The 13,394-nt window shown below is 36.6% G+C and overlaps 1 protein-coding gene across 1 annotated transcript; it reads right to left on the bottom strand.

Moving 5' to 3' along the window:
• LOC107608264 (probable WRKY transcription factor 53) lies at positions 104–1,935 on the bottom strand. The gene is made up of 3 exons (XM_016310106.2): positions 1,348–1,935; positions 1,104–1,232; positions 104–920 (listed from the first exon to the last, which is right to left on the bottom strand). The coding sequence occupies exons 1-3, from the start codon at positions 1,680–1,682 to the stop codon at positions 347–349; spliced, it is 1,038 nt and encodes a 345-aa protein (XP_016165592.1). The 5' UTR covers positions 1,683–1,935; the 3' UTR covers positions 104–346.

The following is a 13,394-nucleotide window of genomic DNA, read 5'->3' as shown; positions in this document are numbered from 1 at the left end:
TTCATTTTTTTTAAAATTATTATTATGTTAAAAAATATCTTTAAAATACAAAATAACTAAGTTGATAGCTTGAGTTGCCTATGAGAAGAAACGAAAAGTTACCTTAGAACAAAATAATATTAGAATTATATTTCACATTATATTCTTAAGGTACAAGTAGTTAAAGATTCTTAAAAACAAATACATGGAAATACAATGTTTTTCCTTCCTAGAAGCCAGAAAAGTCTGCAACTTCATAGCAGATAAAAAAAAAAAAAGCAACTCTATATTATTTTAATTTCTTAATTTTTATTCACTACTTCTCAGAATTATGAATAGTCAAAATCATTCCTTCTAAAAACTTAAACTAAGGAAAAAATTGTGGGTTACCGAATGTGAAGTTGTTATGACCGTCCAAATCAAATTGGTCAAAGGAAAAGTCTAATCCAACGGTTGGTGAGTTTGAATTTGAAGCAGAGATCATATCATTGATCTGATTCCCAGAAGACATTGAGAATTGGCTTATCCCAGAAGTAGCAGGGGACATATAGGAAGGAAAATTATTATCACCAAGCATAGGTTGAGGTTGTGGTGGTGGTGTTTGTGATGAGAAAACATGGTTTGAATTACTAGGGAAGTTGAAGGAAGAACAGTTATCCAGATTCTCTGTTTGGACCCTCAACCCTGCCCTGAGGTTCAAGAGTAATTCATTCATCATAGGTGGTTGTTGGTCAAGGCTTTGCAGAACATTATTATTTGGGTTCCTTGGACTAGTTGTGGGTGCAGGAAGTGAAGCACTGTTGGATGATGATGAAGCCATGGTGCATGTGTGTGATCCTCGGTATGTGATTTCGAACATGTTGGGGTCTTCATCGGATCTTTGCACTTGCTTTGTTGCCAAGCATCCTTGAACATTTCTGTGTGTGCACCTATAGTACCCTCTGCATACACGTATGTATGTACACAAACTTTATAAAATATTTAATTCTAAATTTACTAAGATTATAAAATAGAATATAAAAAATGTTACGTGTATGCAAAAAATTCGCTACTAAATCAGTCCTGAAGTATTTATGTATAAATATACGTGGAGTTTAATTTACTTTGATTGGTGGTATATATACCTTGGATAGGTGGCTCCAAGAATGTCTTTCTGGCCGTATTTTCTCCAACTGTATCCATCGTCAAGAGGCCCTTCCACTCCCATTCCCGGACCAACTCGAATCTGTTTTGTCCATCTTGGCAAACTCTTCCTGGAAAACTAACTTGCATCATGTTATTCACGCATGCCACGTGTAATTTGTTAAACTTATATAAGTGTGTAATAACCTGATAGATTAAATGCTACTGTTAGTATAATTTGTGTACCTTTTTTTGGAAGCATTGGGATCGTGATCCCTTAAATCTCTATCGGAGTCTTCGCTGCGGGGGCTGCCGGTGCTCAAAGGTGGAGACTCTTGGGACATTCTGATTGCAGGTGAGATTGAGGGGTCCACGGCGGCGGGTGGCGGTGTCCATCTGAGGATGTGGAGGGCGTTTTCAAAAGCAGAGATAATGTTTTGGATCAACAAGTCACGGGTTTCATGGGGAGTGGAAGCCACGTGAAGATGGATTTGGAGCTGTCTCGCCAGTTCCAAACCTTGTACTAGCTCCTCTCTCAACTTCTTCGTTTCTCCCAATCCCATCATCATCATCTTCTCCATTATTATTATGCCACAGAATAAATGGCTCTTCGTTTTTAAGTAACAACAATGAGCATGGAGATGATATATGTATATACGAGAAAAATAAAGTGTGGGAAAACAGAGAAAATAGGTAATGGAAAGGAAGAAAGTTTGACCAAGAGAAAAGAAAGAAAAAGAGACGAGTGAGAGAGATTTTCTTTGCTCGGACTAGTCTTTGGTCATAGAATGGCACAAGGATATGACCACTTCTACGCACATATTAACACCCTTATTTTATTTCTCGTTGACCCCTCATATCATATATGATTCATTTCTTTTTCTTGCATCAAATCATTACTCTTATCTTAAGCCTCCGATCCGCAGTTAAAACTTAAAAAACAATAAATAAATAAACAACTTACTAGAGTGTATTATATTGTAGTTGTGGAAATTTAAAAATATGAAGAAAAGAAAGTCAAAGTTTATGCACCGAGGAGACTAGGAATCTTCAAACAATGTTCCGCGTCGTTACTAGGAGAGTCTAGGGCTACTACTGTGCTACTCTCGCTGCTTGCATTTTACGTTTCGAACCCAACCAGCTTCTCATGCCACGTCATCCTGCCACGTCTACACCCGTCACTCTTACCTTCCATAATTNNNAATAACTAAATTTTTAAAGAGAATATGCATTATGTACATTTATTTTTATAATATTCTTTTTATTCTAAAACAAACAATCTTCATCACTTTTTTCCCAACTTTCTTCTTACTTAGCATTATCCTTTCTTATTACTTAGGAATCTAGATACTTAACTTTCCATTCCTAATAATATACCTCTGTCTAAAGAAAATTCTCAATTATTAGTTTATTACATTTCAATTTATATTTAATATTTTTTAATTTTTAGCATCTCCACAATCCAACATAATTAACAATGATTCTTCTATATACCTATTTTTAAGGGTAAAAAACAGATATATGCCAAGAAGAAAACTATATTACGCAAATCAGCCAAATGAGATTCTCATTCATCAATCAACCAAAGCAAACTTTAATGTAATTCGAATCAACAAAATTCGAATTATACTTCTACATAATTCGAATTGATATAGCTCGAATTATTCCCAACTCATATGCCAAAGTAGTTCGAATCAAGATGCATCGAATTATAGAAGCATAATTCGAATTATGTCAATTCGAATTACTAACATCACGTGATGCTGGAGGAAGTTCGAATCATGTTGATTCGAATTACTCCCTTTTGGTAACAAAGGCTAATTCAAAATGTCTTGATTCGAATTACATATATATAGTGCGAATGAAGATGATTCGAATTACTGTGAAGAAGAGCTGTATATATATGATGTGAACGTGAGTTGTTCTCATTAGAGGGGTCAGATGGCTAGTAAGGATAGTTTTCTAGTGTTGGTTCACCACAGAGGATCGATTAAGAGAAAAACTCGGTCCGGTGTGAAGTTCACCGATAAGGATCCTCTCTGTATTATCGTGAGGCCTACGACGAGCTATGATGACATTGTTAGCTCTGTACTGTTGAAACTTAGTCTGAAAGGTGTGAAAAGGGTTAAGAAGTTTTTCTATCGCATTCCAACCACGGTGCTCCAAGATACCGTGAAGTATGATTGTTTCACAATCGGAAGTGATGAGGACTTGCAGGTCATGTTTCATTGTCGCCGGCAGTTTCCCGAGGTGAGGACACCAGAGCTGTTGGCAAAGTTGGTTGATGTGGTATCCAGCTCGGGGGATTCGAACCGGAATACCAACACTTTAGCCACGGTGGCCGGTTCTAGCTCGAGACCCGTCGTTGCTTCTTCCTCCGTCCCTGCGTACGAGCCACCCATCCAGCCTGTCGCCTCCCCTTCGTTCGCTGTTGATCTCAGCGGCAATGTTGGCGACGAGGTTGGAACAGGGGAATATCTTCCGACCTCAGTACATTGTGCTGCACCGGCTGGTGTTGGAGACAGATTGTTTGATGATCCAGAGGACGATGATGTTGAGCCGGATATGATTGCTGATGACAGTGGTGATGATATCGGAGCGAGTGACCCGAGAGGGGCTGCAGGTGGTTCTAGCTCTGGCACACAGCAGTACCCTCCACATTTTTCATCATTGGACCTGGATGCCATGAGGCAGGAGGGGGATCTTGGGCAGCCTGCTGGATTTGGCGCTAGAGATGCAGAAGGGTCTGCTGGTATGACAGAGTTCCAGGTTGGTCAACAATTTCAGGATAAAGATGAGGCCCTGTTGAGTGTGAAGACTTACAGCATCCGCCGAGGGGTACAGTACAAGGTAGTTGAGTCTGACTATTGCCGGTATGTGGGCAAGTGTTCTGAGTTTAGGAATGGGTGCACATGGTTGATTCAGTTGGTGCACATGGTTCTGATGCCACTCAACCACCGTAAAATATATCAGTGACGTCACACACCGCCATAACATCGTATGACGAGGCTCCAAGACCTCCGGATGGACAACCTGAAGGACGTCAGGTGTGCTATAGGGCATCCATATAAACAGAAAAAAGCAAATCAAATCCATTAGACAAAATCGTTATACCATATAAACTGAAAAAAACACTAACTATACATAGGTGGTTAGCGTACTCACATCCCTAGCCTGTAACATGTCGATCCTCAGTCGAGCCATCTGCACCCGCGGTCTCTTCTCGCTAACCCCAGGATTGTAACCTGACCACCTGCATAGGATTCCAACATGGTTGCGCATTCATGAATGATTCGAAAAAGCATAAAATTGCATGCGAAACTAAAAATAAATAAAATAAAGATGAATAGTAGACTACGATAGTGGTACCTCGAGGCTAGGGGCCAGCTGAACGCATCATACCCAGCAGGCCTAAAACCAGGAAACCGCCAAAAGATCCAGGACTGAAGTAACTGTAACGGCCCAGCTAACTTCACGACATGTCTGTTGGCCACTCGGCACATGCACCGGTACAACCATGCTAGTGCCGCCGACCCCCAGCTGTAGCCACCCATCTCCTCAAGCCTAGCCACGAACGGTAGCCATCTGATGTGAATACGATTGCCGGACTTGTCGGCAAACAGCTGGGTGCCCAACAACATCATGATATAGGCACGGGCAAAGCACCTCACCGTCTCCTCATCGGCCCCCTCGGGGCACTCTCCAAAAGTCTCCTGGAACCAGGTGCAGTTCACTGCGAACTTTTGAATTTGGTTCGCGAGAGGTAACACACCGAGCAACTCCTAGAACCACTGCCAAGCTGGCCTGCCACCCTGTATGTATACGTGGAAGTCTGTCAGGCAACCACTGACGTAACGTCCGTCCACTGGCAACCCCAACTGGTACTCGACGTCCTGAAGTGTGATCGTACACTCTCCGAACGGCATGTGGAATGTGTGCGTCTCCGGATGCCACCTCTCCACGAAGGCACTCACAAGGGGCTCGTCCAATCGGAACCATCTATCGTTCAGTCTCACAAGATGGTATAATCCGGCCATCTGCAAGTACGGAACATACCTCTCATCGGGTCGCATCCCCTGCTGCCGCCGCATGCTCGATATGCAACGCCGGGGCTGCGCATTACATGGACCGCATAATTAGAACGATTTACAATACCACTAAGAGATACAATTCACGACGTAAACAAGTAACAGATACCACATGCAATAGCAGATATAGTCAACCACTACCAAAATTGCATACAAAAACCGCAAACATAGACCGCTTCTAAAAACCACATGCAAAAGCAAATTGTAGTAAACTACGAGCAAAACCGCATACTAAAACCGCATCCAAAAAATCACTAAGATAAACCACATGCAAATCTACTTACGAAAACCACATGCAAAACCACTCAATTAACCACCTCCAATACCACCATCCTAAACCGCTAACATAAACCGCTAAAATAAACCAACATCAAAATTGCAAAAAAAAAAAAAACACTAGAATAAACCGCATGCAATACCACTAACCCAAACCACTAACATAAACCGCCAATAAAACCGCATGCAAAATAGCTAACATAAACTACTTGCAATACCGCTTGCATAAACCACTAACATAAACCAATATTATAAACCACTATCAAAAACCACTAACCTCGTCGTTGATCACCCCGGCGATATGAGCAACTCCATCCAGTCGATACAGCCTTCCCGGATCGTCCCCCATCGCCTGAGTATGCCGCTCTAGTCTTTCTCGGACCGATTCTGGGTCGTTTTCTCTGGGATTTGGTGGGGTATGAGAATGAAAAACTGATTCGAATGACCTTGGTTCGAACTCCTTATATAAGCCACCCCCTTGTAATTCGAATCAACTCGTTTCGAATTACCATTTGTTTCGAAAAGTGAGTAATTCAAATCAATTTGATTCAAACTTCCTCCTACTCACGTGTTCCTACTAATTCGAATTGACACAATTCGAATTATGCTTTTATAAATCGTTCCAAGTTGATTCGAATTACTTGTAGGCAATGGTTTGGAATAATTCGAGCTGTATTGATTCGAATTATTAAGGAATGTAATTCGAATAAAGTTGTTTCGAATTACATTATATTTTGCTTTGGCTGATTCTTGCATCATATTCTTGTTTGGCTTATATGCGTAATATACTTCTCTCCTTGGCTTAAATGCGTTTTTTATCCTATTTTTAATGATGAGAATTAAGATTGAATATATGGTGAACAAACAGTATAAAAATAGGACATAGTTAAAAAAAATATTAGGTGAATAAATTATCTTTGTAATTAAATTTAACTAAATTTTTTTCTTTTTTTTTAACTAAAATTTTTTAGGAAAAAAAATAAATAGGTCACTGACTTTTATCCTACGGATATTTTTATCTTTGATCATTTAAAAATACTTTTAAATCTCTCACCTCTTTAAAAGTTGGACATATTAGTCTCTTCGTTCAAATGGCTCCGCCAGACCAAACGAAAAAGTCTAACGTGACTCCCGTTTTAATGACCTGGTGTTACAGGTGCACAAGTGGCATATAAGTGAAAGAATGGTTTTTAAGAGTTAATACTCAAAATGGCCCTGTAATTTGACTTTCGACTCAATTTAGTCCTTAAACTTTCAATTGACTCAAATTGTACCCTAAAATTTTGATTCATACCTCAATTTAGCCCTTCCGACATTTTCCGTCACCAGAAAACTGACTTGGCAATTTTAAATGACAGGTGGTACTATAACAATTAGATAACATGGCCAAATTTTTTAAGGTATCAATTTAACCCCGCACAATTTGAACATAAAACCTAGCACAGCCCCAATTTCCTCAAATCATAGTAGTCTCACCAATCTTGAAGTATGATGCTGGGTTGTTCAAAGTGGCATCCCATGATAATTCTGATTGATGAATTAGTGCAGATTCCCCTTCAAGCTACATGCATGCACACATACCAAAAAAAAGGTTAAACAAAGTACTTCCGCTTTTGGTTGCTTTAATAAGACAACGAAATAAGATTGTCAAAAATATACAATTATAATAGTAATTTCACATACCTTTACGGCTTTTTCTGTAGTGCAACTTGCATAGACAAGTCCACTTTACCTTTGTTGGCTTTTTCAGAATACTTTTATTGACATTCCTTGCATTACTTTGCTATTGGCTCGGTTTTTTAATTTCCAATGGAACTTCGTTATCACTGGATTGGAAGGTTGCCCCTTTAGGCGGAATAGGCCGCACCAAATCCAAACTATCCAATTCACTCTATGGCTTCCTTTCCTTAGAACCTTCAAATGGAACTTCTTCCACCTCAACGTGTTTCCCCTTCTTATAATACGATTTCTCAATATCAAGAAAAGTAGCATCAGGATTAGCTTTCTTTCCCACTATTTGAAACAACAAGTACCACAATGAATATAATTCATCAATAAGCATATACACAGAGTAAAATCAATGAATATAATTCTCTATACAAATCATTTTTTTTACCTAGTCACCATGCAAATGAGCTCTGCTAGAACTACTTAAGCCTTGGCTGCTGCTCCAACTTTTGGAGAGACTACTACGACTTGGGAAAATTGGGGCTGCGCTAGGTTTTATGTTCAAATTGTGAGGGGTTAAATTAATGTCTTAAAAAATTTGGCCACATCATCTAACCGTTACAATTCCACGTATCATTTAAAATTACCATGTCAGCTTTTCGATGACGGAAAACATCGGAAGGGCCAAATTGAGGTACGAGTCAAAATTTTAGGGTACAATTTGAGTCAATTGAAAGTTTAAGGGCTAAATTACGTCGAAGGTCAAATTTCAGGAGCCATTTTGAATATTAACTCGGTTTTTAAAATTGGACAAATAAGTTTATCTCCCTCAAAATTACATCATTTCGAGTGACAACCCTAATCATTAAATTGATTGCATTTGTTCGTGTACGCTGGTGGTGAGGAGTTCTAGCTATATCAATAATGGCCACCAATGGAGCATCATCAACCTCAAGAAGAAGCGTAAATAAAGTAAGACAAGAAAATTCAGCTTCAAACTCAGTTTCATGTGTTGTGCATGCTGGAGACCTAAACGACGGCGTTATCCCGAGGTGTTTCTGTGGAGTTTGTGCAATAATATTTGTCGAGAACCATTAGCAACCCTAACAGAATCTTTTTGGGTTGCGCATTCTATAAGGTAAGTTAAAAAATTTGTTTTGGTTTGATTTGAAATGGTTTTTTATAGTAAATAATTTTGGAGATTTTGACAGGGAAAGCAACCGCATTGTAAATTTTTTGTTTGGGTCAATGAGCATCTTGCTAGAATTGGAAGCAATGATTGTATCTCTGATAAAAGGCATTTGGGTGAAAAAGATGTTGAAGTTGTTGAAAAAGAAGAGAAACTAGATGTCTGGATCATAGGATGGCTGTTTTGGAGGAGAAGATTATTGCTTTAGAGAAGAAGAAAAATCCATTAGCTTAGTGTATTAGGATAATTGTATGTGTTGTTTGTGTTGTTTTTTATGTATGTAATGCTTGAGAAATGAATAATAAAAATCAGAAAAAAAAAATGGGTTGTTCTAGATTTTTGTTGTGTATTGAAACATGCCATTTAGACTATTTATGTATCCTGTAATCTAAATGCAATTCAAACTATAATATCAGTATGCTATTCAAATTATGTTGTCAATATCTAAAGAAACATTGAAACATTAAAAAAATAAACTTAAAAATTGCATACATAAACTTCAAAAGTTGATGTTCAATAACATAAACAAGTTGTCATATGCAGAATATCCTAAACTTCACAAATGAAAGCTTCTCAAAAAGAACAAGTTTCTTAAAGTGCATAATTTTATGAAGCTTAACATCACAAAAGTAAGTCTCAAACACATAACATAGATCTTAATATGCAAATATGTAGAAATAAGTCTACTAAAATGCACATTCTAAGTTTTCAAAAAAGTTATTACAAGGCATAATGGGATGTCCAAAATCACATAATTCTTCACTTTTTTGGATTGATGGAGGATAGATTAAGGATAAATTTAAATAATCTTGTTGTGGTAGTACTGGTTGCTTCCAATATCTTTTTGGTAGCTGCTGCACTTGATCTTGGGATGACTTGAAGTTGAGGTGGATGTGGGCCAACTATAGGTTGATGTGGGTGTGAAGCACCTTGAACTTAAGACTATGGTGGTCACAGTTAAGTTAGAGGTGGGAGTGGACTGGAGCAAAGTGGAATTGGTGGTTTGAATATCTTTTACTTGGGCCTCATCTTTGATGAATTAGGTTGAACTTTTTGGTGGATTATGGATAGAACTTTGATTGAAGGTTTAAATGTAGTTCTTCTAGTTACAAGACTTAACCTGACTTAGTGTGCCACTGGAGCTGTTGTTGCAGGTCTTAGTGTTGCTGCCACAGAGATTGAAGGACTTGTGGTCACAACACTTAAGACTTGGTTGAAAAATTCAGAAAATAGCAAATATAGAGACTAGAATTGCGAAAAGTGCATAGAACAGTGACCGAAAGCACAAAAGAAATGCACAGAATGGTAAAAAAAAAAGTTACATGCGAAGCACCAAATAAGAAATGCACATTAGCAAGTTGATCGAAAAAGAAAAAGAGACATAGAACCCTTACTAGAAATTTGTTTGCTAAAATTCGAAACGCATTTGGAAAAGTGTTCTGGAAACACTTGTAGGAAGCTAGTATCTCACTTCTGAAATGGCAAAATAGAAAAGGAAGAAGAAAAAAAGTAAAAGGAGGAGAATTTCTTGGAGAGAGAGAAAAAGAAATTTTTTTGGATAAGTAAAATTAAAGTAAAGATTATTAAATTAGAAATTAATATAACTTTGATTGATGGCGAGAGAAGTCATAAATGGCTCGACGGTTCGTAAAATGAGAGGAATTATAACCGTGCCAAGAGAGCCAAAGAAAATTGTTCAGTTTTCTTATGAACTCCTCAGAATTTCAATTAAAAGACATTTTCCAAGTCCAACTTTACAAACTCAGGTACTCTCGACGAAGTCATCAAAGTCAAGAGTTTGAATTGGAAGCACTGTTCTAGACAAATAATGACATAATGAAATAATGAGAATCCAATGTTATGATATAACATCAGATACGACGCAACGACTATGCAATTAAGTCATGAAATCGCCAAAACATGATATTAAGAGCACGACATAAAGGCAGTCAATGTGAAAAAAACGACAATTTCATAAAACAATAATAAAGAGAAAGAGAATTCAACAGGTAAACTCACAAGTCATACTATTAAAATATATTACTAACTTAAATATTGAAGTGTCTTGTAAATTACCTCTCCATCTGATTTTGCATTCACTGAAATTAAGGTTTTCAACCTTTAAATTCTCCGGTTCGTGATCTCCACTCCTAGTACAAACAGAAGTTTAATTAATTCTTGGCTAGCTATTTGCTTAGCTCTATTGTCTAGCTAGCTAGTATTATTTGTTACACAAGATTCTGCACAATAGTATGAATCTGAAACATAATCCAAGTCTTAATCACCTTATTAAATTGCTCCATTGTCTCACCTTATTCGGATGACTACATTGGTCAAACACTCAAACGTGAAGCTTCTGACGAATGATCTTTGCCGTATAATTAATATGAAAAAATAAGGTTAAATTTTTCTAAAATAAAAAAGAAAAATTGATAAGGTGAAAATCACTTTCATAATTATATTATTAGATGAAGCATAGTACTCGTGGTCAAATTTTATAATATAGTATACTAGTATATATAGCAGTACATATTAATGCATTAAGTACGTAACACCGTCCATCCCCTTTGAACGATTCAAATTAAAGGAACCAATCTGAATTAGACTCCTACCGAAAAGAATAATCTAGAAATAGACCAAGTCAGATTTGTTTATAATTGGCAACAATGTCCCAGGAGTGGAAACACAACCCCCTGTCCATGAAAAAAGGAACTAAAACCGCATATAAGTATCAGTTGCATGCATGAACATTTTTTCTTTTTCTTTTTTTCACAATCTTAAGAAGTCTTGTGTATAAATTAAATGTGTGGACAGTGTGGTACGTAGGAACTGCGAGGAAGCAACCTAGAAAAACAAAAGGTTTTTTTTTTTGTTTTGGTCATGGAAAAACAAAAGGTTTGGTAAGCCGCAAATTATACGGGCCGTAAAATACAGGGTTTAGATTGTTGTGGGCCTTCTAGACCCAACGACCCTCCTTTGCATGTAGGGGCGTGTGGAATGTGCAATAGTTACTGACTAATTTGCACGCAAGCCTGTATCATGCGCTCAAAACCAGGTCAAACCCTCCATGGGGGTTATTTCTGTTATTTCATAAACTTGGCATCCCTGGCCGCCAAGTTGTTACATGTGTCATGTGTGGATTGGAAAAAAAAAATCAATCATTACCACTTTGTCAGGACAGATGGCAGTACATTTGGGAGATTTGCTTCTGAAAAGAATGTAGACCATTGGAAGTTTGTAACATGAGTTTAGCTTGGAGGAATAACAAACTAGAAGTTGATCTTAGGATTTTGAAAATATGGATTAGTATTTTGAGTATGTTTATTTGTTTGCCGGTATCTATGAGTGTTGTGTATGGCCTAAGTGTGACTAAATGGTGATTGATGATTGGTTACTTATGTAATTTCCAAAAAAAAAAATGTAGAATGAAATTTTGTCAATGTATTCTGTGTTGTTAATTTGTCTTTTCACAAAAAAATAAATATAAAATCAGACTATTAATATGGTATATTGTCGGAATGGTAAAACATATCGAATCCATCGGGCCAATCCGCCGAACTCGCTATAAAACACGGGTCGGACTAGGATTTGGAACCCGCCAAATAAAAAAAATTTCGTCAAACCCGCACTGCTAAATTTGTGGGTTTTGGCAGTCAAGCCAAAGACTTTTCTTTTATTTTATTTTTTTATTAAATAAAAAAGTAATTACTGCTACAAAATTAATAATTATATAATTTTTAAATATTTTTTCATTTTTTATTTTTATTCTTCTTTTAGTTATTAACTTTATTTATTTTATTTTACAATTTCGTATATATGTTCAAATTATATGACTTATTTTTTAAAATAAAGATGTTCTATTGACAAATATTATTTTGAACAATTTTATTGAAGTTAAAAATAAAAAAAATTATAATTTGACTATTTTTTATTTATATTTGATTTTTTAATTATTATTTTTTATTAATTTTAATAAATTTTATTTAAAAAAAAAAAGTCAAGCGGGCTAACCCACTAACCCACCAATTCACCATAAAGCAGGACGGGCTAGCATTTTGAACCCATTTTAGTAGGTGGGGCGAATTAAACTAGCATTTTAAACTCGTTTTAGTTGACGAGCGGGCCGGTCCGCCCCGTTGAGCCTATACAGGACGGGACGGATTGGGACGGACCGGCCCGCTTTGCCACCCCTGGTATATTGCATTTCTTCATCCCTTCCATTTGTAAAAACAAACTTAAATAGCAAGAATAACATTGATAAACTGAAATATACAATTTGCATCTGTAAATATTAAGTCATTACATTTAGTAACAATTGACTAACCATATGTCACCAAACATGATGTTTAAAATAAGCATAATCACATGATAATATAAAGACTACAATCATTTTCTAAAAAAGAAATCATCCATCAATTCTTCTTTTTTGGAGGTTTGAATCTTGGAGTAAGAACAAATGCCATGAATTCTGCCAACTTTAAAGGTACCTAAACTTGCTCTTTGCATTGGGTTAACACTTTTTGGAGTTGGAGTGACTTTGCTCTTAGGGGGCAACTTGTGTTGTCTTGCTGCTGGAGTGACCTATATTTTCATAATTACAGGTTCAGTTTATTATAATGCAAAAGCTATGAATAATAATTGTTGAAAAAAAAAAAAACAATAAACTTGTTCAACAATTTTTGGTTGAAAATAAGTTCGTTGAATGAGGTCAATCTTTGAAGTTTGTGGGGAAGCAACATCTTTTATAAAGGTCATTTTGAGTTTTTACTCTAGTTTCTCTTTTCTTTTGGCTCAAATAAGTTATCAACCAAGTTTTGAATTTGGATGTGGTTGTTTAGAGATAAACAAATTGCCACTGTGTTAAGACCTCGATCACAAAGTCATTTTAGTCTGAGGTCATAGATAAATGTTCTTATTGGATCAACATGTCCATATTGACAGAGAAATATTCGACTTATCATATTTTTCTTGAAAGAAAATAGGTAGAGTCAACATTCTTCAATCAATATTGTAGTTGATATTTATTATTTAGAATTAAATATAAACAAAATAAAACTAAAAATAAGTAAGAC

This window comes from Arachis ipaensis, chromosome B07 (assembly GCF_000816755.2).
Source record: "Arachis ipaensis cultivar K30076 chromosome B07, Araip1.1, whole genome shotgun sequence".
Lineage (NCBI taxonomy): Eukaryota > Viridiplantae > Streptophyta > Magnoliopsida > Fabales > Fabaceae > Arachis > Arachis ipaensis.
This window is presented reverse-complemented; position numbering and strand designations above follow the sequence as displayed.

Coding starts and splice junctions, on each gene's coding strand:
- LOC107608264 (XM_016310106.2), bottom strand. CDS start 1,682: ATGGAGAAGATGATGATGATGGGATTGGGAGAAACGAAGAAGTTGAGA. Junction 1,233..1,347: donor CCCAATGCTTCCAAAAAAAG/GTACACAAATTA, acceptor TTAGTTTTCCAG/GAAGAGTTTGCCAAGATGGA. Junction 921..1,103: donor CTTGGAGCCACCTATCCAAG/GTATATATACCA, acceptor ACGTGTATGCAG/AGGGTACTATAGGTGCACAC.